The sequence below is a fragment of the Eretmochelys imbricata genome, chromosome 1 (genome assembly GCF_965152235.1).
Source record: "Eretmochelys imbricata isolate rEreImb1 chromosome 1, rEreImb1.hap1, whole genome shotgun sequence".
NCBI lineage: Eukaryota > Metazoa > Chordata > Testudines > Cheloniidae > Eretmochelys > Eretmochelys imbricata.
The window spans coordinates 155,073,394-155,101,184 of NC_135572.1; the positions used below are offsets into that span (position 1 = coordinate 155,073,394).

General features: G+C 42.3%; 1 protein-coding gene across 9 annotated transcripts in view; it reads right to left on the bottom strand.

Annotated features, from left to right (window-relative positions):
- Positions 1-27,791, bottom strand: part of CASK (calcium/calmodulin dependent serine protein kinase) — a 425,447-nt gene that overhangs the window by 92,471 nt on the left and 305,185 nt on the right. For all 9 annotated transcript variants that reach the window (XM_077817582.1, XM_077817549.1, XM_077817556.1 and 6 more), the window contains one exon: positions 16,012-16,133. In XM_077817582.1, coding sequence (XP_077673708.1) covers positions 16,012-16,133 — 122 coding nt within the window. The remainder of the gene's footprint in view (positions 1-16,011; positions 16,134-27,791) is intronic.

Here is a 27,791-nt window from a genome sequence, read left to right on the forward strand (position 1 = left end):
GTCTGTAATCGAGTGACCAGAGAGATTGAAGTGTTCTCCAACTGGTTTTTGAATGTTATAATTCTTGACGTCTGATTTGTGTCCATTTATTCTTTTACGTAGAGACTGTCCAGTTTGACCAATGTACGTAGCAGAGGGGCATTGCTGGCACATGATAGCATATATCACAGTGGTAGATGTGCAGGTGAACGAGCCTCTGATAGCGTGGCTGATGTGATTAGGCCCTATGATGGTGTCCCCTGAATAGATATGTGGACACAGTTGGCAACGGGCTTTGTTGCAAGGATAGGTTCCTGGGTTAGTGGTTCTGTTGTACGGTGTGTGGTTGCTGGTGAGTATTTGCTTCAGGTTGGGGGGCTGTCTATAAGCAAGGACTGGCCTGTCTCCCAAGATCTGTGAGAGTGATGGGTCGTCCTTCAGGATAGGTTGTAGATCCTTGATGATGCATTGGAGAGGTTTAAGTTGGGGGCTGAAGGTGATGGCTAGTGGCGTTCTGTTATTTTCTTTGTTGGGCCTGACCTGTAGTAGGTGACTTCTGGGTACTCTTCTGGCTCTGTCAATCTGTTTCTTCACTTCAGCAGGTGGGTACTGTAGTTGTAAGAATGCTTGATAGAGACCTTGTAGGTGTTTGTCTCTGTCCGAGGGGTTGGAGCAAATGCGGTTGTATCGTAGAGCTTGGCTGTAGACAATGGATCGTGTGGTGTGGTCTGGATGAAAGCTGGAGGCATGTAGGTAGTAATAGCAGTCAGTAGGTTTCTGGTATAGAGTGGTGTTTATGTGACTATCGCTTATTAGTACCATAGTGTCCAGAAAGTGGATCTCTTGGGTGGACTGGTTCAGGCTGAGGTTGATGGTGGGATGGAAATTGTTGAAATCATGGTGGAATTCCTCAAGGGTTTCCTTTCAATGGGTCCAGATGATGAAGATGTCATCAATGTAGCGCAAGTAGAGTAGGGGCATTAGGGGACGAGAGCTGAGGAAGCGTTGTTCTAAGTCAGCCATAAAAATGTTGGCATACTGGGGGGCCATGCGGGTACCCATAGGAGTGCCACTGATTTGAAGGTATACATTGTCCCCAAATGTGAAACAGTTATGGGTGAGGACAAAGTCACAAAGTTCAGCTACCAGGTTTGCCGTGATATTATCGGGGATACTGTTCCTGATGGCTTGTAATCCATCTTTCCGTGGAATGTTGGTGTAGAGGCTTCTGAACAACATACTAAGCCACAGAGACCTTCCTACCAAAACTACAAAACGAAGGATTCTGGGTGGACTCTTCCTGAAGGTTGAAACAACAGACTGGACTTCTACATAGAGTGCTTCCGCCAACGTGCACGGGCTGAAATTGTGGAAAAGCAGCATCACTTGCCCCATAACCTCAGCTGTGCAGAACACAATGCCATCCACAGCCTCAGAAACAACTCTGACATCATAATCAAAAAGGCTGGCAAAGGAGGTGCTGTCGTCATCATGAATAGGTTGGAATATGAACAAGAGGCTGCTAGGCAGCTCTCCAACACCACTTTCTACAAGCCATTACCCTCTGATCCCACTGAGGGTTACCGAAAGAAACTACACCATTTGCTCAAGAAACTCCCTGAAAAAGCACAAGAACAAATCCGCACAGACACATCACTGGAACTCTGACCTGGGGTATTCTATCTGCTACCCAAGATCCATAAACCTGGAAATCCTGGATGCCCCACCATCTCAGGCATTGGCACCCTGACAGCAGGATTATCTGGCTATGTAGACTCCCTCCTCAGGCCCTACGTTACCAGCACTCCCAGCTATCTTTGAGACACCACTGACTTCCTGAGGAAACTACAATCCATTAGTGATTTTCCTGAAAACACCATCCTGGCCACCATGGATGTAGAAGCCCTCTACACTAACATTCACACAAAGATGGACTACAAGCCATCAGGAACAGTACCCCTGATAATATCACGGCAAACCTAGTCACTGAACTTTGTGACTTTGTCCTCACCCATAACTATTTCACATTTCGGGACAATGTATACCTTCAAATCAGCGGCACTGCCATGGGTATCCGCATGGCCCCACAGTATGCCAACATTTTTATGGCTGACTTAGAACAACGCTTCCTCAGATCTCGTCCCCCAATGCCCCAACTCTACTTGTGCTACATTGATGACATCTTCATCATCTGGACCCCTGGAAAAGAAGCCCTTGAGGAATTCCACCCTGATTTCAACAATTTCCATCCCACCACCAACCTCAGCCTGGACCAGTCCACACAAGAGATCCACTTCCTGGACACTACGGTACTAATAAGCGATAGTCACATAAACACCACCCTATACCGGAAACCTACTGACCGCTATTCCTACCTACATGCCTCCAGCTTTCATCCAGACCACACCACACGATCCATTGTCTACAGCCAAGCTCTACGATACAACCGCATTTGCTCCAACCCCTCAGACAGAGACAAACACCTACAAGGACTCTATCAAGCATTCTTACAACTACAATACTCACCTGCTGAAGTGAAGAAAGAGACTGACAGAGCCAGAAGAGTACCCAGAAATCACCTATTACAGGTCAGGCCCAACAAAGAAAATAACAGAACGCCACTAGCCATCACCTTCAGCCCCCAACTAAAACCTCTCCAATGCATCATCAAGGATCTACAACCTATCCTGAAGGACGACCCATCACTCTCACAGATCTTGGGAGACAGGCCAGTCCTTGCTTATAGACAGCCCCCCAACCTGAAGCAAATACTCACCAGCAACCACACACCGTACAACAGAACCACTAACCCAGGAACCTATCCTTGCAACAAAGCCCGTTGCCAACTGTGTCCACATATCTATTCAGGGGACACCATCATAGGGCCTAATCACATCAGCCACACTATCAGAGGCTCGTTCACCTGCACATCTACCACTGTGATATATGCCGTTATGTGCCAGCAATGCCCCTCTGCCATGTACATTGGTCAAACTGGACAGTCTCTACGTAAAAGAATAAATGGACACAAATCAGACATCAAGAATTATAACATTCAAAAACCAGTTGGAGAACACTTCAATCTCTCTGGTCACTCGATTACAGACCTAAAAGTTGCAATTCTTCAACAAAAAAACTTCAAAAACAGACTCCAATGAGAGACTACTGAATTGGAATTAATTTGCAAACTGGATACAATTAACTTAGGCTTGAATAGAGACTGGGAGTGGACGGGTCATTAGACAAAGTAAAACTATTTCCCGTTGTTTATGCCTCCCTTCAACCCTCCACTGTTCCTCAGAGGTGCTTGTCAACAGCTGGAAATGGCCCACCTTGATCATCACTACAAAAGGTCCCCCCCGCACAGCTCTCCTGCTGGTAATAGCTCACCTTAAGTGATCACTCTTGTTACAGTGTGTATGGTAATACCCATTGTTTCATGTTCCCTATGTGTATAAATCTCCACACTGTCTTTTCCACTGAATGCATCTGATGAAGTGAGCTGTAGCTCATGAAAGCTTATGCTCAAATAAGTTTGTTAGTCTCTAAGGTGCCACAAGTACTACTTTTCTTTTCGTGAATACAGACTAACACGGCTGCTACTCTGAAACCTGACCAAAAATTGATTTCCTTATTACAAACCACCGAAAAACAAACAAAACAAAACAAAAACAGCAGCTGCTCTGGCCTCTCTCTCGACCAGATTACACACATGTAGTATTTTCTATTCCCCTTTCTCTCAAGTTTAATGTATTAATGTGTTGTCAGTTTATACCCTTGAATATACAGAATATGCAATTTAGCCAAGTTTCCAAAACTACCCTAACTTCTGAAACTTTCTGACTTTGCAATCTTGCTCTTATATCCTTAATTTGCATTCATGCCACATTTGTACATCACAACACCCCACAAATACACCCATTCCTCTCAATTTCCTTCTATGTAGGTGTGATGGGGTATCTGAGCCTGCCCTAAAGGTTAAAAAACAGCTCTGGGCCCAGTTGGCCCCACCTAGCCACACCTGCTAGGCATGCTCACACTGGAGGCTGGGCTCAAAAGGGAGCAGCTCATCTCAGTCTAGGAGAGCAGCCTAGGGAAACAGATGCATGCTGAAATATCCTGCATAGAAACCGTCAGGACTCCATGAGGCTAAGACCAGGCCCCACTGGCAAGTCACCATACACACTTCATCCCTCAGATGCTAGGAATAATGGGCTGATAGATAGGGCCCTACCAAATTCATGGTCAATTTTGGTCAATTTCATGGTCATAGGATTTTCAAAATAATAAATTCCATGATTTCAGCTATTTAAATCTGAAATGTCACAGTGTTGTAATTGTAGGGATCCTGACCCAAAAAGGAGTTGTGTATGTTTGTGTGTGGGTCGCATGGTTATTGTACTGGAGGTTGCAGTACTGCTCCCCTTACTTCTGCGCTGCTGATGGTGGTGGTGCTGCCTGCAGTCAACAGCTGCCACTCTCCGGCCACCCAACTCTGAAGGCAGCAGCGCAGAAGTAAGGGTGGCATGGTATGGTACGGTATGGCTAACCTTGCTGCTTGTGGGGCGTTGCCTTCAGAGCTGGGCACCTGGCCAGCAGCCACTGCTCTCTGGCTGCCTAGCTCTGAAGGCAGCGCAGAAGTAAGGGTGACAATGCCACAACCCCACTAAAATGACCTTGCAACCCCCGTGTAAGTCCCTTTTGGGTCAGGATTCGCAATTTCAGAAACACTGGTCTCCCCCATGAAACCTGTAAAGTATAGCGTGAAAGCACACAAAAGACCAGATTTCACAGGATTTCATGGTCTGTGACATGTTTTTCATGGCTGTGAATTTGGTAGAATGCTACTGATAAAGGAAGATGCTCTGGAGCATGATCAGAAAGGACTCCAGGGGGAATCCAGGAGACGACCAGTGGTGCGGATGGAGGAACCAAAGCTGGGGTAAGAATTGGCCATGGAACAGCTGTAAGGGCACTGGCCCCTAGGTCAAATATTTGAGCTATTATTCACAGGCTCCTGGGTTGGAACATAATGGAGCAGAGAGGGCCCAAGTTCCCCTACACCCAGCCACCAACTCTCACCACTAGGCGTTACAGACCAGATCACTGCCACTAGGCGATGCTGCCAGATTTGGAGTTCAACTTCCCAAAAGTAGGACAAAAGTAACTGGTAGAAAGAAAGGGGTAGCAAGCCAGCTTATAAAATTCATTATTTTAATTGCTTTCTTTCCCCAATAAATATGAATCTCCAATCTCAAAAGCAGTATATTTAGAGTTAGCTATTTCACTTGCAGAAACACTGTTTGAAAGAAACTTCTTAACATGATGTACGCTACATAACACTGCTGCACCCTTGATACAGTGTAGGGTAGTAATCTCTTAAATGTATTGAAAGAAACAAAATATGCACATTTTCTTTCACACTGTATGAAAATAACATTTATTTTCACTGTTGTGCGGCACCACAGATTTGACCATCAAAGCATACTCATTTCATTTAAATCTATTTTGATACTCAACTGGTGAATATTGGGGATTAATGAGCAAAATGCATCAGTGGCTTTGCAGCAAGGGCAAGTAATTAAAGATTTTATAAATTTGATAATTTTTCCAGTTTAGTATTAAATACTCTGAGACAGCAGCATTAAAATGTATATTTTGGGTACTTGGCCAAAGATGGTTGAAATGAACTATCAAGTGAACATTACTGTGAATAGATCTGCAAGCTTTGACAGCTATAATTTAAAGCAACCAAAACCATCACAGACACACTTTTCATTTCTTCTTTATTGCATTTTCCCCCTTCCTGGGGCTCCCTCCCATACTCTTCTCCAGGTAGCCTTTTCCTCACAAATGTCTAATTCATTTTTCAATTCCTCCTCCCACTGTCTCTTTTGTATTTGCATCAGTATCTTTGTTTCAAGTCTGCTTCCTTCTCTGTGGTCTTTCTGCATTTCTTCTACCCCCAATAATCTCTTGATTAATTCAGACTCCAGTGGCCCACTAAACAATGCACCTCTCCCAGTACTCAACATAACAGATGACTCTGAATGACAGTGAGATCTCTGTAGTTGCACTAGGGCACCTGTATAAATACAAAGTATAACTGGGCAAATCAATTCAGTCAGAATACATTCCTGGTCCAAACCACAGTCTCTCTGTCTGTCTGAACCTTTGTTCAGCCAGTCCTATGATTTTTTGAGGCATGACATGATTTTTGAACATTTCGGGTTCGCAGTATAGCTTTAGAGGGGAAAAAGTCATGGTCCCTGCACTGAGGAGCTTACAATGTCAGTCCCTAAACCTGTAAAGGAAACATCTGGATGAACTTCTGTGCACAGAACCTCATTAAAGTCAAAGGAACTCTAAGTACAGGTGAGCCAACTGAATGGGTTTCTGTAAATTTGGGATCTAAGGGCCCAATCCTGCAAACACTTATGAAAACCAAAGAGACTACGCATTATATCACGTAGGGTTTGCAGGTTTGCCTTGAGTTAGACATAACAAAGATATATGTAGTGGTGTTATAGCCATGTTGCTCTCAGGATATTAGAGAGACAAGATAGATGAGGTAATATCTTTTATTGGACCGACTTCTGTTGGAGAGAGACAGAGAGAGAGAAGCTTTCAAGCTCTGTGTAAGCTCGAAAACTTGTGCTACTCACCAACAGAAGTTGGTCCAATAAAAGATATTACCCCACCCACCTTGTCACTCTAATGACATAACAACAACATATAATGGATGCAGGGAGAGATGACATCAGGCCAGTAGGGAAAGGTTAAATAAAATAATGCTAGTTTTGTTTTAAATATATATTTTATAAAGTTAGATTTTATTAGGTCACTGCCTAGATTTTATGTTGATAAATGCTTCAGAAACCCAATGGATTATTAAGAAATAAGAGGGCTGAGAATCATCATAAATAAAATAATAGTCATACAGAGCTTCCCGCAGCTCCCATTTGCCGGGAATGGCGAACTGCGGCCACTGGGAGCTGCGGGTGGCCATGCCTATTGACAGTCAATGTAAACAAACTGTCTTGCGGCCTGTTAATGGATTACCCTCACGGGCCACAGGTTGCCCACCACAGGTCTATATGCTTTCTTGCTTTTTTTCCTGTGACAGAGAGGCACAATGGGGTTAGATTACAGCTCAGGATCTTTTTTACTTATCCAATAAAATGAACGCAGGACAATGATTAGCAAAACTGTAGGACTTGCATGGGTGAAAGTCTGAGCAATTTAAAGTGACATTCTACTTTACAGAACACCAAACACCAAAATAAAAGTAATGTAAATTAAATTAAAATCCAGGATTATAACTGGAATGTAGGGTATCGGTTACCAAGTGTTTGTAACTTAACTTTCATGTGTATAGGGAATCCTGAACAGTTATTGTGACTTTTTTCTTTAAATAAATGACCAAAATAAGTGACATTGATGTGATTATATTGCATTATTTTGACAAATAAAATATGAATAATATTGCATTTTTTTGATGCAGAATTCCCCCACGCGTAATCCTTGGGAGATGATCTACACACATTATTTTTTAATAAAAAAGCCTGGATTTTTAACCATCAAAAAAGATGGGAGGATAGAAGTTCAAAGAAGCTGAAAATGAAGACCTTGTAAATAATTATTATATTCAGTTGGGAAGAATGTCTGTAAATATGGTCTTTACTGTTTCTTTTCCTCTGTATGAGGTAATTTGCACCCCTGCTTCAGACTGCATTTAAATTTTATGCTCCTAACCTCCAGATAAAACATTCATTGTGGTGATCATTCAATCATTGAGTCTGAGGACGCTTTCAAGCAACTCACTCTACTGCCTGTCAACACCACTTCTAAAGTAGCACAAGGACTAACCCCCACAATGTGAGGCTGAGAATAAAAAACACAGACTAAGTTCCCCAAATAACTGTGCTGTCCTGCCAGTAGATCACATTTTGGTTTTGTTTTTAATTTTAAAACACAAATATTTTCTATTTCCTTTCTACTGTGAACTTACAACTTAATGAAAGGATAACTTAAAGAAAAATATAGGTGTGTATGCATGCATTCCAGATGGGGTTTAGCAAGTGCCATTAATACAAGTGCTCTTGTGCCTCAAATTACACAAAAAGAGTGTATTAATGACCCACTTAAAACAAGCCCTGTTTATGACATCTAACACATGAACAACATTCAAAGTAGTGAAAACAAATGCTGAACTAATGACTTTGAACCACACAAAGTGATTACATGGAGAACAAGAGTGTGGTTCCAATACAGAACACACAAAAATAAGGTCAAGTTAATGAGAACAGATTCAAACATTACCATTCAAGGTTGATCAGAATATACCAGATTTTATTTTCGGTACTGTTTAGGAAATCCATTAGTAAAATGGTATTTAGGGATATTCTCTCTCTCTTTCTTTTACACTCAGGGATGAACACTAAAAACTCCTCTCTGGAAACAACTGATTGCTGCCACTTTATTTCTCACCAAAATGCACAATTTGGTAATATACTATGCTTTGTTCAGAATACGTAATAATCTTGGTGATAAACGTAGGCAGGGTTAAAAGGGTTAAAATGACTACTGTTTTTGGAAGAGACTTTCGAATTTATTAGTGCTAACATCAGTCTGTGATTAGGGAAAAATAAACAAAGAACAAAACCTAACAGTAAAAGACCAAACATAGTCTTCAAAATTATACATTTAATCAGAGGAACTCCATAAATGTGCGGTGTTAGTTTTCCTTTGAAATATTACCATTAACTACATAGAAGAAGAGATACAGGAGCAAGAACCCTTAAAATCAATGTACTTTATATATATGCATTATTTATATATATAAATGAAAAAACTCTGAAAGCAATAAAATGGCTACAACTTACAGACCAAAGTCAAGTACACACAGATACTTGGTAACACTACAATATATACATCATGGCTATTCACTCTCTCACAAACTCATTTTTTATGTGATATACTAGCAAACAGGTTAATAAAGTTCCACTGAAGTTTATAGCAATTTTTTCTATCACAGATATGAGTACAGAAACATAAACACCACTTACCTTAAAGTTTGCAGATAGAACACAAAATTCTTAGGTAAGTAATTAATAAACTTGCCTAGAGCTATCTGGCTTAGGACAGACAGACAAAGCTAGCTGCACAGACTGGCCCCAGACACACAAAAGCTGATATTGTTCTCCTGCTGAGTGAAAATTTCACTTGTAAATTGAAGGACATCTGTATTCAGAATCACCCACAAAAGCTGTCCCTGAGAGGTGACCAAACTGCTTGACTCAACAAGAGAGAGATTTTACTTGTGGCCTTCAATGCAGGCCGCTGTGTAATGGCAGCTTCTGGTTTTACCTTCTAGCAAACCTGCCTTCATTTCAGCTAGCCATATAGATGAAACATGTTCTGCTAAGATCCACCCTTAGGCAAAGCCGTCATGCCCAAGGTATTCTTTAAAACAACTAATCATTAGGGTAAAATCTGTGTCATACTGATGTAAAAAATAGCCATTCATGAATATCTCCAAAATCGGTAACTACATTCATGCTGTGTCAATACTGCTGACATACACAATGCGCAATGCTTTGCAGTATCTACCTCTTGAAAGTCAATAAAATACTTTAATCAACGTATTTGATAAGGTATCTAAAATCTGCTGGTAGAAATAAAAACCTGTTCTACTACATTAAATTGTGCCATGTTTTTTCATTAAATAACTTGTATTCTTTACTTATGTTTGTTACTTTTTTATTAATAATGCTACGTTCATTATGACCTAAACTGGACATCAGAATCAGTCCATAAAGCTTTCCATAGGCATAAAAATAGGAATATCTGCTTGAATTGGATGCAGGAATGTGCTGCATGGTTCATTAGAATTTTTAACTTCACATTTCCAAATGAGAGGGAAGGACATGTTTCCCTGTGTAATGCAATTGACACTGTCCAATCTAAAACCACTCTTATTCTTTAAAAAAAACATCAAGTATTAAATTTGATTGTATTGTTTGTACATTCCCCAAAACGGCTGTTTCCCTCTCTTTATTGTAAACACATCTAATACCTTTGTAATGAATCATTTGGGGTTTTTGGAATTATCAAACTATTTCTGAAAAAATTAGTTTTGATTCTGTATGACTACTGACAACCATACAATGGGAACTATACCTCTACCCCAATATAAAGCTGTCCTTGGGAGCCAAAAAATCTTACCGCGTTATAGGTGAAACCACTTTATATCGAACTTGCTTTGATGCACTGGAGCGCGCAGCCCCGCCCCCACAGAGCGCTGTTTTACCGCATTATATCCGAATTCACGTTATATCGGGTTGCATTATATCAGGGTAGAGGTGTATGTTGAAAGACGTTTCCAGGAGATGCACTAGTGCTCAGCAGAACTGGGCCCCAAATCAGTGCAGGATCCTGATCTTTACATAAAGAGAATGACAACTGTTCCCTAGCAGGGACAAAAACCTCATTAAAAAATACATCCAGTAGCTTTCCTGTTTTACAGTTGTAATTGACTATCTGCAGGAAACAAGAGCTGAATTATACACTTCGTCACACGCATCTAAATTGGTCACTACAGAAACTCCAATTTCAGATTTTTTTTCCTCTGAACTGTACACAAAAGTTTAGACACAAAAACTTAACTGGAATAGGTCTACGTTTGCTGTGGCATAGCAAAGGTTGCATACGCTGTTCGTTTCAATTTGTATTTGATATTTTAGCTCACAAATGATATATACATGCCTGAGAGTTTCACAGATATTTACTTAGCAATGAAAAAAAAAGTTGGATTTCCACTCTCCACATTAGTGCTTCTGTTTATACCACAACATACTAGTCTATAGTTTACGTTCTGAACTTAGAAAACTATTGGAGAAAAAGTAATATTAAAAACATACACAAATAAGCTAATTAGACTTGTTGGTGATCTTTAAAGAGTAGGTGATTCAACAAAGAGTAGGTACAGTATACAGTTTTGGTTCTAGGAAAAATATGACCATAATTAAAAGGCTACAGTTACAGTTCAGACATCTCAGTTCATAGATCTATATTTTATGTTGCATGGATTATCCTGTAAATTAACAGGACTAAAAAGGCATTTTTGTTTCTGAACTCCTTTACCACTGGAATAAGTCTAAACAGATGAGTTTCTTAACACTGCAAGAAGAGCTTTTTCTTAAAATAGCTTTTAAAATAGACGTATATAAATGAATTCAATCAGTGGAATAGCAGAAAACACACTTTTCTGCTTTTCTGCCTACATGAGTAACTTTATAAAAAAAGAATCCCCGCTTGATGTATGATCTTTATTAGCTGAGAAACTAAAAGGGAAGGGATGACTTTCATTCCTTTGTATAGAGATCCTTCCTCTCTTTTGCCTTTAGACACGATTTAGTTTAAGCCAGGGAAGAGATTCCAATAGAGGGAATGATAAATCACATGCTTAGTCTAAAAATAAGAACAACTCTTGAGAAAGAGGAGGAACATGTGAACAAATTTAACATATGGAAAAAGGCCAAGAAGTGGGAAGCACAATTTTTCATTCAACTGACATTTTCATTTGACAGTAAGAACTTCACAGCAGATCGTAAAATTCTTACTCAGCAGAAGATAATGGGTCAGAAAGTTTGTTCTGGTAGTCTCTCTGACCCAAACCATTCCAAGGAGAACAAACTCTTTCTGACAGACTGCCAGTGAAACACAGAACATGACCTTCCCTGAGGCAAAACGGCACCATATCAATGCAGACGTACAAACTGCCTAATCTGCCTTACTGAAATAAAAAGCATACTTAATTTTTTAAAAAGAATTTGTTCTGTGTTGTTTCAAGATTTTAAAGATTAAAATTTTTGTTTTGTATGACTTGTGTCAGCATGGCTCCCCAAAGATTTAGCAATGGGTGGGGTCTTTTTCTCCCTTATTCAACATATTCCAGTAAAAAATTAAACTACATTCTGGTAGAATGGTGCTCTATTAAAACACTATCTTAATGTACCTTTCAACTGAACCTTTTCTGCCTCAATCTCACTCACAGAACTACCCAGGCTTTTGAAAAGAACTTCTGAGAGACAAGAACACATGCTAGTCCTTTGCTACATATAAATCTTATACAGCATTCGTTACACCATTACTAGAATGCTTGTCCAGTTTTGGACTTTAAAAAGGATGTCAAAAAACTGAAAAGGTTTCAGAAAACAGCCACAAGAATTATTCAAGGGTGGTCCAGATTATGAGGGAACTGCCTAATGTTCCTTGTAGCACTTTAGGATCTGACCCAGCAGTTAGGTGTTCCCTGGTTAAAAATGAAAAGGTCTCAGTACCACTTTTATTTATCTGTTACAAAGTTTGGCTTCCCCATTCTGCAAAAAGGTATGTAAACTGAGAAAAACCTGTGATGGGAGTACATGCGGCCTGAAAGTTCGTACTTAGGTCACCGAAAGTGTTCCTGGACATGTAGGCCTTCTCAGGTAAAATAGCTGCATCTAGCTGTATGTTCTGCCAATAGCTATATTCCGTAATAGACAGTCACCCACCTCACTATCACATCAGCATAAAGGCCAAGATAAGAGAGGACCTGGATATTTGGGCTTTTTTCTCCAAGAATTTAAAGGGTTAGCATAAATTTTGGTATATATTTTTCTAGCTACTGATGTGCCCATAGGGAGAGGGAAGAAAAATACCTCCCACCAAAACAAAACACCACTGTAAAACACAATTCTCTGAAGGGGAGAGAATGAGAGCACAAAGCCACGTGACAGATGTTAGTCACATCATTTAATGGCCTACTGGAAGGCATTCAGATAGTACCGTGACAAATGCAGCCAGCTCCTCGTGTTTTCCATTCCAGTGGAATACTAAACTGTATTACACGGCTCAGCCACTAGCGGTACTGTGTAAAATACCCTATTTAAACAAACCTCAGCCATTCCTGGCAGAGCATTAAAGGATCTTATGATGGACACATCTGGTATGTAAAAGCAAGCACTGTAGCCAGTCCATATCTGGTACAGAAGAACATGACATGGTGTCAGGAGTAAACTAAGAACAGAAACAGAAAGAAAACAGCAACAAAGGTTGCAGACAAAAGGAAGAAAGATTGCAGGATCTCACCAACATACCTTTATTCGAGGCACTGAGAACTTCAGCTTTGTCAAACCTTCAGAATGGGCAGACTGGAAAAAATATTTTGCAAGATTTCGTATTGCTACGAAGCTCCACAAGGAAACTGATGAAATGCAGATATCTTTTGATGTATTCTTTATACCTCAGAGAAATGTGGTTTATGAAAAAGCACGTTTTCACCAGAAAATTCAAGAACCGAAGGAAATGTTGAATGTTTTATAAGAGCTCTGCATACAATGGCTGAAAACTGTGATTTTGGGAATGCAAAACACGAAAATATCAGAGATAGGGTGGTTATTGGGTTAACAGATAAAAGCCTTTCACAGCAACTACAAATGAAGAGAGATGTTACCCTAGCCACCACAGCTCTACAGGTAGCAAAGCTATCAGAATTAGTCAAACCACAGAACAAAAGACAGGAGCAACTTGAAAAACCTGAAGCTAGCTTAGAAGCTATAAATAGACACTTGAGTGTTAAAAGTCATTATCATAACACCCCTAAGACAAGGAGTGAGAACTCCCAGGCTAAGAGGGACAAACTCCAGCCTACATGCACAAATTGTAGAAAAAGTCATATCCATAGAGATGATGCACATCCAGCCAGAGGCACATGGTGTAATAAATGCTTGAAATATGGGTGTTTTGCAGCTGTTTGCTACACAAAAGAAAGTCAGGGAGTTGACTAATATTACAAACAATACAGAACCATTGTTTCTCTGACCTATCACTTGCAATGACATAGAGCCTGCCTAGAGAGTGAAACTGAATATTCATGGCAAGACTATTGGCTTCAAAATTGACTCAGGAGCTGAAATTTCACAGTCATGCCAGAAGGGACTTTCAATCACCTTCAACCCCACCCAGAGTTAAAGTCATCTGACACAGGTCTGACGAGCCCTGGAGGTATTCTGAACTGCACAGGCCAGTTCACTACAGAAACAGCTTACAAAGACTAAAACTATGCATTCAGAGTGCACGTGTTCAAAGGATCAAAGACCAACAATCTTTTCAGCCACAGTGTGGCAGCCATGAGGGGCCTAGAGAGAAAGGAGAAAGAACTTGATGGAGGATTTGATTATACTGAACTTTTGAAAGAAGATCCAGTATAGATCAACTTAAGAGACAATGTTTGATCATGAAGTGTACAAGCAGTTCTATCAGAGACACACTGGAATAGATTAGTTGCAAACATATGTGAATTCAGAGGACATCACTACCTGGTCATTGTGGACTATTTTTCCAAGTATATAGAAACAAAATACTTTAAAGACATAATATGTTGCCCACTTTGGAATTCCAGAACAACTAATGATGGACAAAACCACAATTCACTGCAGCAAAATTTAACTCATTCCGAACATTAAACACAAGCGAATGGAGAGGCTGAGAGAGCTCTACAGACAGCCAAGAAAATCCTACACCAGGAAGATCCATTTCTTGCTCTTCTGACCTACAAATCAACACCAATAGCAGATACTTGATATAGGTCAGCACAGTCCCTGATGAAAAGACAACTCAGAACTACTGTTTCAGCTCTGAAACAGAATCTATCTCCGAAGTGGTCCAATGTGAAGAGACAAGCCAAATCAGGTAAAAAGGCAAAAAGAGCCTATAAACACTTTTACAACAGGCAACACTCAATCAGAGAACTGACAGCTCTAGAAACTGGTGACCAAGTTCATGTCAAACTCAATGGAGAAAAAGGAGGGACAACTTCAGCTGTTATAAAGAAAAAGACTTCACTGCCCAGATCATATGTGATCGAGACCAACAATGGAGAGTTCAACAGAAACTGCTGACATTTACAGTTTGTTCCTCAGAAAAAACCATCAGCAGAAAAAAATCTACAGATGGTGGATGCAGAACAAGATGACGACTCAGATTCCAAACTGACTACAGCCAGTTGTTGCAACTAATGGACAGCCAGGTGACCCAAGTTATTACACGTTAGGGTCGTGTAATTAGAAAACCAGTATGATTCAGAGACATTTGAGAGACTGATTCATACTGAACCTCAAAGACAGCGTGATAGCGTAAAAAAGCGTAAATATTGTAAATGGTTGGAACGTAGAGCTTAAAGGAGGTGGTGTAATGGAATGCTAAACTGTATTACCCCATTCAGCCCCTAGATGGCACTGTGTATAAAATAGCTTAGTTAAACGGACCTCAGCCATTCCAGACAGAGCACTAAAGGATCTTATGATGAACACACCTGGCATGTATAAGCAAGTCCATATCTGGTACAGAAGAACATGAGACCTGACATCCAATGACCTGCAGAAGTTTCATTTAAAGTATTGAGGCTACCACCTGGCTTGTGCAAGTTAATTTCAAATAAGGGTTGCATCATAATCTTCTTATGCATGAAAAGGATTTGCTCCACTTCCTCATCTGTTAGGGAATCACTGTCCTAAGCAAATACTAAGACTTTGGTAAAAAGGTCTCAGAATACATCACTTTAAAAAGGAGTATAAATCTGCATAATTCAAATTTTGAAGACAAAATATAAGTCAGACATCAACAAAAGAGCCATGTTGTTCTGTGAATCAGAATATTTTTAACTCTATATCCATTTATTCCATGTGTAAACTCACAAACCAAGTCATTAATCACTTGTGCAAAAAAATCGCATTTTTAAAAGTCACACTATGCAGTATGATAAACTATAATAGTTGTATTTTAATATCAAGTCTTCCTTGAGTAATTTCTTACATTTACCACTTATTAAATTCACTTTTTCTTGTTTGTAACAAAATCAAAAGTAAGCAGGATACACAAAAAAGAAGCAAATACTACACAGTGAATTTAAAATTCTATCAAAAATGGAGAAATATTTAGCTATTAAAGAAGAAAATATATTCAAATTTCTACTGTAAAAATACTTACATCTAGTAGTGTGTGAAGATGCTGATCCTGAAAAACACTGTGTAGAAAATCTAAATCTTTTTCACTGCAGTCTGTAAGTGCATGGATTTCCTCCAGGCTGTCCAGCACCTGTGAGACTGCTCCTGCAGGCAAACAAGCAGAAAAATAAACCAGTAGAGCAAAGACTCATGGTAAACTGACCTTTGGAACAGGAATCTCACACTTCATTCACTGTGACTATCTAAAACAGGATTTTAAAAAGGCTAGAACCTTTATTGAAGAACACACTGAATGAACTTAATGTTATTTAATAGTACAGTATATATCTTCATTTATTCACAAGCAACAGTTTAAGAGAGCTCTAAGAATGTCTTTGTATTTTTAAAAATGAGATAACAATAGGGATGGATGTTTAGGTGAATTACCAGAATGCTCACACTGAATTTGCTTCATTTTACAACCTACAGTTCTTCTTGAGTTTTTCTATAATTAGCTGAAAATATCTGCAGATTTGACACTTTATCCCGCTGTTTATCTAGAAAAAAAGTGTATGAACATAAACTGTGAACCGGTAAATGAGGAACAGCCGAATAATCATTGGTCAATCCCAATCATTTGAATTGTCATTCTATATTTCCCTCATTTCTCCTCAAAATGTTCATTTATGCTGCTTGCTTTTATAGTCTTATTTGCCAACATACAGTAATGAACATACAGAATGTGTAAAAAAGTCTGAATTTTTAAAATGTATATTCAATTAAAAAAGGGTTGTCTTAAAAATTTCTCTTTTTCAGTTATGTTAAAAATAGTTAGTCCACCTTTTTTCTCCTAAAAATATCCTTGAAAAACTGGGATCATTCATATTAGAACATGCAAAAGACTAGTTTAAGAATTTCTAGGCTCAATGGACAAAAAGTGGGAAAAGTAGTGGTATAAGGAACCTCATATTACAATAAGTGCAATTATTAACAAGATTTTTCCTTACAGTTTTCCACGCAAGAGAATAGTGAGAGGATTACATTATTCACTTTTTGAAATAAATGGAAGATATTACTTTGTAGGGTTTCCAGTAATGGCTTATCAACAGCCCTTGGATGTCTGAAAGTTCCAGACCTCCTTACCCTGTCCAACAATACTTGCATCTCCCATCCATCCATCTCTCTGAACAACTGATTTTTGTTTATTGTTTTTCGGGGGAGGGGAAATCCACGACCCCCAAGGACTTCTCCCCCACCATAAATCTGGAAAGTGAGTGATTAAGAGATGTGCAGATGGCTCCTCTGACGCCCCAAATCAATGTATGTGTGTTCTATTCTACTTAGGCTTTTAAACTGTGCCTTCTGCCATGGTATCTAAGTGTCCATCTTGCCATGCTACTGAATATATGTCCTCCCCCAAAACTTGCCTGCAAAAGAGTTGAGGCAGTAGAGCAGCATGATCGCAGGCATCAGAAAACTATTTCTGCATCTTCTACATCAGAGAAAATGATGGGTTTACCACAAAAAGATGTGTCTACAAACATGTCTAACATGTATAGTTTGGAAATTGGGTCAGAAGTCTTATGAGATTCAAGATCTCTTATTAGAATACCTGGTTTCACAAGAGCCATAAATATTGTGAAAGGAGCCCCTCTCATAGTATTTCCACTTTTCCCCAAAACTAGAAAATGGAGAGAAGAATGAAAATTAGAAGCACACAATGTTAACTCAGCTTTATCAGACCCTAAACAATGGTTGAGATTTGAAAGAGTTATTGAAGAAGTGTAACAGGGTCTACAAACCCCATATTTTCGACGTCTCCGACTCAAGGAATATTTCCAAAATACCTCTGAACAACATACTAATCCACAGAGGTCTCCCTACCAACACTACAGAAAGAAGGATTCTAGGTGGACTCCTCCTGAAGGTCGAAACAGCAGACTGGACTTCTACATAGAGTGCTTCCGCCGACGTGCACGGGCTGAAATTGTGGAAAAGCAGCATCACTTGCCCCATAACCTCAGCCATGCGGAACGCAATGCCATCCACAGCCTCAGAAACAACTCTGACATCATAATCAAAAAGGCTGACAAAGGAGGTGCTGTTGTCATCATGAATAGGTCGGAATATGAACAAGAGGCTGCTCGGCAGCTCTCCAACACGAGTTTCTACAAGCCATTACCCTATGATCCCACTGAGAGTTACCAAAAGCAACTACAGCATTTGCTCAAGAAACTTCCTGAAAAAGCACAAGATCAAATCCGCACAGACACACCCCTGGAACCCCGACCTGGGATATTCTATCTACTACCCAAGATCCATAAACCTGGAACTCCTGGGCGCCCCATCATTTCAGGCATTGGCACCCTGACAGCAGGATTGTCTGGCTATGTAGACTCCCTCCTCAGGCCCTACGCTACCAGCACTCCCAGCTACCTTCGAGACACCACTGACTTCCTGAGGAAACTTCAATCCATCGGTGATCTTCCTGATAACACCATCCTGGCCACTATGGATGTAGAAGCCCTCTACACCAACATTCCACACAAAGATGGACTACAAGCCGTCAGGAACACTATCCCCGATAATGTCACGGCTAACCTGGTGGCTGAACTTTGTGACTTTGTCCTTACCCATAACTATTTCACATTTGGGGACAATGTATACCTTCAGATCAGCGGCACTGCTATGGGTACCCGCATGGCCCCACAGTATGCCAACATTTTTATGGCTGATTTAGAACAATGCTTCCTCAGCTCTCGTCCCCTAAAGCCCCTACTCTACTTGCGCTATATTGATGACATCTTCATCATCTGGACCCATGGAAAAGAAGCCCTTGAGGAATTCCACCATGATTTCAACAATTTCCATCCCACCATCAACCTCAGCCTGGTCCAGTCCACACAAGAGATCCACTTCCTGGACACTACAGTGCTAATAAACAATGGTCACATAAACACCACCCTATACCGGAAACCTACTGACCGCTATTCCTACCTGCATGCCTCCAGCTTTCACCCTGACCACACCACACGATCCATCGTCTACAGCCAAGCTCTGCGATACAACCGCATTTGCTCCAACCCCTCAGACAGAGACAAACACCTACAAGATCTCTGTCAAGCTTTCTTACAACTACAATACCCACCTGCGGAAGTAAAGAAACAGATTGATAGAGCCAGAAGAGTTTCCAGAAGTTACCTACTACAGGACAGGCCTAACAAAGAAAATAACAGAACGCCACTAGCCGTCACCTTCAGCCCCCAACTAAAACCCCTCCAACGCATTATTAAGGATCTACAACCTATCCTAAAGGATGACCCAACACTCTCACAAATCTTGGGAGACAGGCCAGTCCTTGCCTACAGACAGCCCCACAACCTGAAGCAAATACTCACCAACAACCACATACCACACAACAGAACCACTAACCCAGGAACTTATCCTTGCAACAAAGCCCGTTGCCAATTGTGCCCACATATCTATTCAGGGGACACCATCACAGGGCCTAATAACATCAGCCACACTATCAGAGGCTCGTTCACCTGCACATCCACCAATGTGATTTATGCCATCATGTGCCAGCAATGCCCCTCTGCCATGTACATTGGTCAAACTGGACAGTCTCTACGTAAAAGAATAAATGGACACAAATCAGATGTCAAGAATTATAACATTCATAAACCAGTCGGAGAACACTTCAATCTCTCTGGTCACGCAATCACAGACATGAAGGTTGCTATCTTAAAACAAAAAAACTTCAAATCCAGACTCCAGCGAGAAACTGCTGAATTGGAATTCATTTGCAAATTGGATACTATTAATTTAGGCTTAAATAGAGACTGGGAGTGGCTAAGTCATTATGCAAGGTAGCCTATTTCCTCTTGTTTTTTCCTACCCCCCCCCCCAGATGTTCTGGTTTAACTTGGATTTAAACTTGGAGAGTGGTCAGTTTGGACGAGCTATTACCAGCAGGAGAGTGAGTCTGTGTGTGTATGGGGGTGGGTTTTTGGAGGGGGGTGAGGGAGTGAGAGAACCTGGATTTGTGCAGGAAATGGCCTAACTTCATTATCATGCACATTGTGTAAAGAGTTGTCACTTTGGATGGGCTATCACCAGCAGGAGAGTGAATTTGTGTGGGGGGGTGGAGGGTGAGAAAACCTGGATTTGTGCTGGAAATGGCCTAACCTGACGATTACTTTAGATAAGCTATTACCAGCAGGACAGTGGGGTGGGAGGAGGTATTGTTTCATATTCTCTGTGTATATATAAAGTCTGCTGCAGTTTCCACGGTATGCATCTGATGAAGTGAGCTGTAGCTCACGAAAGCTCATGCTCAAATAAATTGGTTAGTCTCTAAGGTGCCACAAGTACTCCTTTTCTTTTTGCGAATACAGACTAACATGGCTGTTACTCTGAATACTGAGCATAGACAGTCTCCTGTTTACAAGCAAGCAGCTTGATCACACCCCTACGCAGCTGCTAGAGCTGCCAATCACTGAGCTGCAGGCAATAGAAGAAACAAGATTGCTATAAAGGGGAGAGTACAGACAAGGAAAGGGAGACAGAAGGGCCTGGGATAGCAAGGTGGTGACAGCTTTATACCAGGCTGCCTCCAGGAGACTGAAGGGAACTACAAGCCCAAAAAGTGAAGGGCTGACAGGATTAATTAGAGATGAGGGTCCAGGAACTGACCTGACAGAGCAAACTAAGGCGAGCCAGTCAGGAGAAACTGAGGCTCATCGAGAGACCACCCCAAGAGGTGGTGACAGGAAGGTTTGGGTGGATTTTTATTTTATCTGAATTAGTTCACCAATCCCTAGAAAGAGTCAGTCTGTCTCTCTACCATATGGAAAGCGCCCTTAAACATTTTAAAACAATTTTTATCAAGATGGTGGTGAAGGACCCAGAACACGTACACCAAAGCCTATCTACACTAGCACTCCACCAGTAGCAGAAACAGCACAGGGGTAGGGCAGACAGGGTTCAGGTATTTTCACCGCCAGTTTATCTAACCATTTATTTCTGGCTTTTTGGAGAAGGTTAAAATTATACTCCTGGAGATAATGAGTGGAAAGGAACTTTCTGTAGTTGATTAACTCAACTCAACCTCCCAGTGAATTAGTTTGTGTTTGAATGTTTGTTTTTTAACACTGCTGGCTTATTATGCTATCCTAAGATTATAAGGGTCCTCCTAAATCTCTTTTATAGATCTGTTTTTACTATTACTTAAATTTAAAGAAATAAATAAAAGATAAATATCACTAGAACCTGAATCCTATTTACAATACAATTTCTATAATTACTACACCCAGTGGAGTTACACTACTGGAGAAGTACAGACCCCAATTTTCCTAGTGTAGATGTAACCTGTGTGCTACAGCTACCCTCCATCAATAACCTTGAATCAACATTGTCATTAGAGTGCTGTCGGAACAGGAATTTCTGTCATCCAGAAAATTTCTCATGTCTGAAATTCTTGTCATTCAGAATTGGAACAAAAGTTGGACATATGAAATTTTCCATGTAAGGGTCTTTAACGGGGCATACAAGCCTCTACACAAGGCAGGATGGGGTTAATGGACTACAGAAGGACAATTAGCCCCAGTTAAAACACCTGTAGCAGGAAGTAGGCCTCCAGTGAGGGGCTTAAAAAGAAAAGCCCTGCTCATTTGGAAGGGGCAAGCAGAGAGAGCAGATGGAAAGCACTATGGAAGAAAAAGCTAGGTAGGCCCAGGGACTGGGGAAGACTTATGCCTAGTAGAGTTACCAAAGGAATTTAGTTTATGTTGCTTTACACTTGTTTTGGACTTTGATTGTCCTGGAAGGAGCAGAACTGTCAGAGACCTAGCCTGAAGGCTGAGTCTTTGTAACCCAGAAGACAGAGCATAGGCAGAGCAGGACCAGCTGGGAAACTGAAGCAAGTGCTTGCTGCACCACACAATGCCAGAAGGGGGCACTCTAGTAAAGACATGCAGTAACACATGGTGGAGAATGCAAATAGTTGATCAGCCCCTGAAATTGAGGGGAAACTGATGCTTGCGAGTACTGACTGACACCCCTCCCAACCTGGGTAATTAGGAAAGATGTAGGAGGTGGTACCACTGGTAACTGTGCAGCAGCAGTAGACAGCCGTGCTACAGTGGCAGCAGGAACAGCACAAAAAGACACAGACGCTGCTCCTGCAATTGATGGAGAGTCTGCAGAAACAGCAAGAGGCACAATTTGCCACTCAACAATCATAGCAGGAGGCCCATTTCCAGCAACAAGAGTGGCTTCAGAAGCAGCTTGACCAAGTTGCTTCGGGGGCTTGGGCTAGTACTGGAGAGAGTAGCTTGGCCAAACTGGTCCCTTGCCTGGCAACAACAGTGGGGCCAGAGCCTGACCAGGAGGATCTTTCTCTGTACCTTTGAACAAGTGGCCAGTGCAGTGGGCTGGGAAGAGTCTACCTGGAAGGCCCCCAGAGCACCATTTTGGATGTGAGAGATGCAAGGAGCCTACTGCATGGTTACTGACAAACAGGCAGGCTCCTATCCTGTTGTAAAGGCTGTTCTCTTGGATACATGGGGACTGACAGTGGAAGTGTACTAGCTTTTCTCTGGGCTGAACCATTCCTACAGAGAGCATGACCAAGGGTACTGGCTTAGAGGTTATGGGCATAATGATCATGCAGTGAAATCCAGAGACTTGTTCCACAGGGAAAATTGTGGACCAAGTGGTCCTAGGACCGTTCTTGAAGGTTCTATCCATGGGAGCCCAAAACTGGGTAAGGCAATTCTAGGGTGCCTCAGCAGGTGTGGCCCCCGAGTGGGAAGAAATCTCTTTTGACGCCAAAGGAACCTGAATGGTATGGCAGACTAGGAGTGGCCCCTGGGGAGACCAGAAGAGGAGATATCCCAATCTGGGGAATTGCAGGGTAGACCTCAATGGGAGAGGGTCCCTGAGTAGCCCAAAATGGGGGGATGCATAGGAGCTACCAAGGCCCCAGTCACTCCTACAATCTAGCAGAAGCACGTCTGGGTGTGGTCAAGGAAGTCCAATGGTATGCTTCAGATGCTCAAGCATAGGAACATCAGACGAGAATATGATTAGCTGGACTGTTCTTACAGCCACTTTTGTGGCCTGGGGTCCTCTCCGAATGGCAATGGGACTCAGCGGTATCTGGTACCAATTTGGCTGCAGACATGCCAGTGAAATATCTCATGAACTCAGGTTGCAGGCACACTCTTGTTTGCGGAAAATGGAGTTTTGGTAAAGAGGATGGACTGGCATCTCCCCATGCATGTTGCTTGTGGCACATGGTGAGAAAACGTCTACCACCACCCATGGCAGAGGTTGAGCTGGGAATACAGGGCTGGAGAGGGTAGTAAAGGATCTTCCATGGCTTGTGAGCTTTGGAAGTGACTGGCAAGGTTTCCCAGCCCTGATGTAGAGAAAAGTAGCACCCAAGCTGGTGGAAAGGAAAGGTGTCATGAATCCAGAGCAACAGCTTAGAAAATCAGTGGCCCATCGGAAGAGGAGTGGAGGAAGTCGGAGGTTCAAGTTCAGACTGCTGATGGGGCAGAGAGAAAACCCTTCATCATCTTAAAAATGTAAAGAAACAGCTGAAAGATTGCAAACAAAAGCTGGAGAACATAAGCAACTCCCAGGAGAAGATCATTAAACAGATGACAAAACTGAAACAAGAGTTAGCACAATCTAGGATCTAGGCCAGGGGTGGGCTAACTACAGCCCGCAAGCTCCCGCTGGGGAGCAGGGTCAGGGGCCACACCAGCAGCTCGGCCCCGCTCTGGTGCTCCAGCCAGGGCACTGGGTTGGGGGCCGGACCATGTGGCTTGGCCCCGCTCCTGCTCTCCAAACCCCTCGATCCCATCCCAGAGTACCCTCCTGCATCCCAAACCTCTCATCCCCAGCCGAACCTCAGAGCCCGCTCCCCCAGCCGGAACCTGCCCTTCCCACGCACCTGCCCCAGCCCTGATCCTTCTCCCGCTCTCCTAACCCCTCGGTCCCAGCCCACAGCACCCTCCTATACCCCAAACTCCTCATCCTCAGCCCCACCCCAGAGCCTGCACCCCCAGAGCCCACACCCCAACCCCAATTTTGAGAGCATTCATGGCCCGCCATACAATTTCTATTCCCCGATGTGGCCCTCCGGCTAAAAAGTTTGCCCATCCCTGGTCTAGGCGGAGTATGGGAAACAGTACTGCTTGATGCTGGAGCAAGAATTAGCTGGGCTCCAGGCACGGAAGAATGCCAAGGAGTGGAATCTTATGACAGAGACTGAACATCGTACAGTGGGGATCTGGACAGTACCTCATGCAGAAGCAGGAGATATGTGGGTCGCTACAGCCTCTCATAAGCAGGCTAGGGCCTATGTGCATGGCTGAGGTGAAAGTAGTGTTCACTTGTGGAAGGGGAGTCAGGGGACAGCCCCTCTGCAAGAACAACTCATGGCCACAGAACATGCTCCACAAGCAACCCTGACAGAAAAAGAACAGCTGACTGTGGAACATCAGGCAACTCAGGAAGTGGTCATCTGCCCATGATGGTTAGTTAACCTGAAGGAGAGTTGGAGACTGAGTGTGGAAATCTCAAAACCCCAGGGAAAGAAACATATAGAGCCTGTTAGGTACACTCTGAAAAGGGTTGGTGTGTAATGGGGCACACAAGCCTCCATGGAAGTCAAGAAGGGGTTAATGCACTATTGAAGGCCCTATTAGCCCAAATTAAGATATCTGGAACATGAGGTAGACCTCCAGGAAGGAGCTTAAAAAGCAAGCCCTGCTCACTTGAAGACGGCGTGACTTGAAGAGTAGACGTGGTGGAATGTTCCGATAATGCAGAACTAGCATTTTTTGACAGAAAACTGTTCAACTGTAAAATTTTCAGTTAGCTCCAACTGTCATACTGCCATACAAATTGGAACCTGTAAGATCACTTCCATCCCCTGGGACTGCTCCGACCCAGCAACACACTTAAACACAGGCTGAAGTGCTTTGCTGGATTAGGGCTTAGACGACTAACAGATTTGTCTATGTTCAGTTTCTATGAAAATATACAGGTGTGACTATGGAGAAAAGGCTGTAATTCTCATGTGATATTGTTAAAAGAACCTTCTGTACCTCTAAAGAATGGTTACATACCTTACAGTACCTATGGTTCTTTGAGGTATTGTAGTCAGTGTGGATCCCACTTTAGGTGGGCATGTACCTCATGCTTGCAAGATGAGATTTTTTTTTAAATAGCAGTGTCCACTGGGTCGGCACATGCACTCCATACTTTCATTTGAGGGCATAAAAAGGCAGGGTGGCTGCAACCCTCCCTCAGTTCTTTTGAACTTCAAAGCCTGTGTTGCTGAGGACTCCAAAAAACAGGGATGGAGGTCAGGTTGTGGGATCCATACTGACTACATCTCAAAGAACCACAGCCACTGTAGAGTAAGTAAACATTCGTTCTTCTTTGAGAATATATCCGTATAGATCCCGCCATGCGTGACTGGAAAACAATATCTTCTCTAGATGGTGCGATTAAGATGCACCAGTCTCAGTCAAATGATGACTAGAGTACTTCTCTCCAAAATTTGGCATAAGAACTAGTCACCATATCATCAGTGTAACGCTTGTAAAAGTCACCTTTATATATCTCAGATACTGGCACATTTTTGAAGCAGGCTGAAGACACAGCCTGTGTCCCAGTGGAGTGCACCCTGACATTCACTAGCTAACTGATAGTAGATGGAAATACTTTGTGACCCACAGAGAAATTCTCTGTGATGAGATCTGGCTTGACCTTTTGATGAGCCAGATATAGCAAGAAAGCAATGAGGAGACAGTCTAAAGGAGTTGGTCCTGCCCAGGTAATAGAGCAAGGCTCTGGGAACATCAGGAAGAAAAGAAGCTACTTTTCTTCGGAAGCCACACTTGATGCCAGGGGAGGACTGGAATGTTAATCATAGAATATTAGGGTTGGAAGAGACCTCAGGAGGTCATCTAGTCCAATCCCCTGCTCAAAGCAGGACCAACCCCAACTAAATCATCCCAGCCAGGCCTTTGTCAAGCCAGGCCTTAAAAACCAAAAAGGAAGGAGATTCCACCACCTCCCTAGGTAACCCATTCCAGTGCTTCACCACCCTCCTGAATCAACTGGTTCAGCTGAAACTCCAGGACACCTAAGGGATGAACTTGGAGTGCTGTCTAATTACCATCTTGTCCCTACTAAAGGATGTGTGAGGAGATTTGACTATGAGGAGCATGGCACTTGCTGACATTCAATGCAGAGGTGACGGCCACTAGAAAGACGTTTGAGGGTAGGGTGATGTAATCAAACAGTTTAACAGCAGCTTGAATGAAAGCTGTAAGAGCTTCAGGAGGAAGATGTTGAGATTCTACATAGGAATCAGGTCTCTAACAGGTGAGCAAGCATTCAGAAGGCCCTTAAGGAATCTCGATACTGACTAACGCCATTCCTGCCACAAGGGTGCCTGAGCCCTATGGGGAGGGCTGGCAGGCCTTTCAGTGATGTCAACCTTGGTCCTCAGAGGAAAGGTTTTTTGCTTGAAGGTGGTGAGAACGTACAGCCTGGCGATGGAGAGAACAGCTAGACCTCCCCATAGGCAGTGCTGAGGAACACAGTGCTCTCGGTAGCAGGGTCTGCTGTCTCAGACTGGCAGCTGTCTCAGTACTGATGACGGTCATATTTTCCTGGCGGCTCATCTTCTGTTATAGGTATCAATGCCGAGGGGTGCATTGCCGGAGTCAATGCACGCTCACCAGCCCTCAATGCCATGTAGGGCTTGGTGGCTTTGTCCCCTGAGTCTTTAGGTGGTCTATCTTTATGGGAGGATACTGAGATGTGCCTGGTGTGTCTGCCTCTTTGTTTGGAGCAGCCCGTTTGGTGTCAGACTTCAGTATCAGAGGTATCTGTGGTACTGGTATGGTCTGATTTGGTGTCAGGGTATCAGTGCTGATGTTTGTGTTTGTGCCAGGTCTTTCCTTGGCATCATCTTTTCTGCACTTGTCTTCAGAGATGCTTGTCTGAGAGATGGTGTGTTGGATGAGCCTGGCTTTTCTGCTACCTGGACCATGGAGCTAGTCTCCTCAGGATCTGTTGATACCTTTATAGATTGCTCCAATAAATGAAGATTCCACTGTGTGTCTTGCAATTTGTGGGTTCTCATGGAGAATGAACGGCACACTTAACATCTACTTGGTATGTGGCATTCTCCTAAGCAGAAGAGCTGTTGCTGTATCCATCTTTCAATGGAATTAGCCCATTGCAGGACAGGCAGGGCTTGAAACCCAAAGGTTCTGAATCTACCATTTTGAGAAATCCTGTATGGGGGAGAGCCTGTACTGGGGGTCCGAGTATCAACCTTCACTCCAGATGCATTCATATTGTTCACGGTAGGTGCATGTCCAAGAATCAGAAGACTTCTGAGGGTTTTTTATGAAGGGTTTAAAGAAATTTAGCCAAAGCTAAGACCTAGTGCGTCAGACGTGCCAGCTTGTGTCCCCCTCTGCCCTTTATGCCCTCGTACAGGAGCATGAGGTGGCACAGAGTGCATGAGTGGCCCCAACAAACATGGTTATTAAAAAAAATTTTAATCTTGTGCATGAGATGCACATGCACCTAAAATAGGATCCACATGGATGCATTCTCGAAGAAGAAAAAATGATTAATGCTTATTTGAAAACTTCAAACCCTTTCTCCGGTAATACCAACTTTTCTGTTAAATAGTGAGCAGATAAACATTTTACTATGAAAAAATGAACAGTGTTTTCTTCATTAACCCAATGATTTATTTTACCTTTTACATCCAGTTCA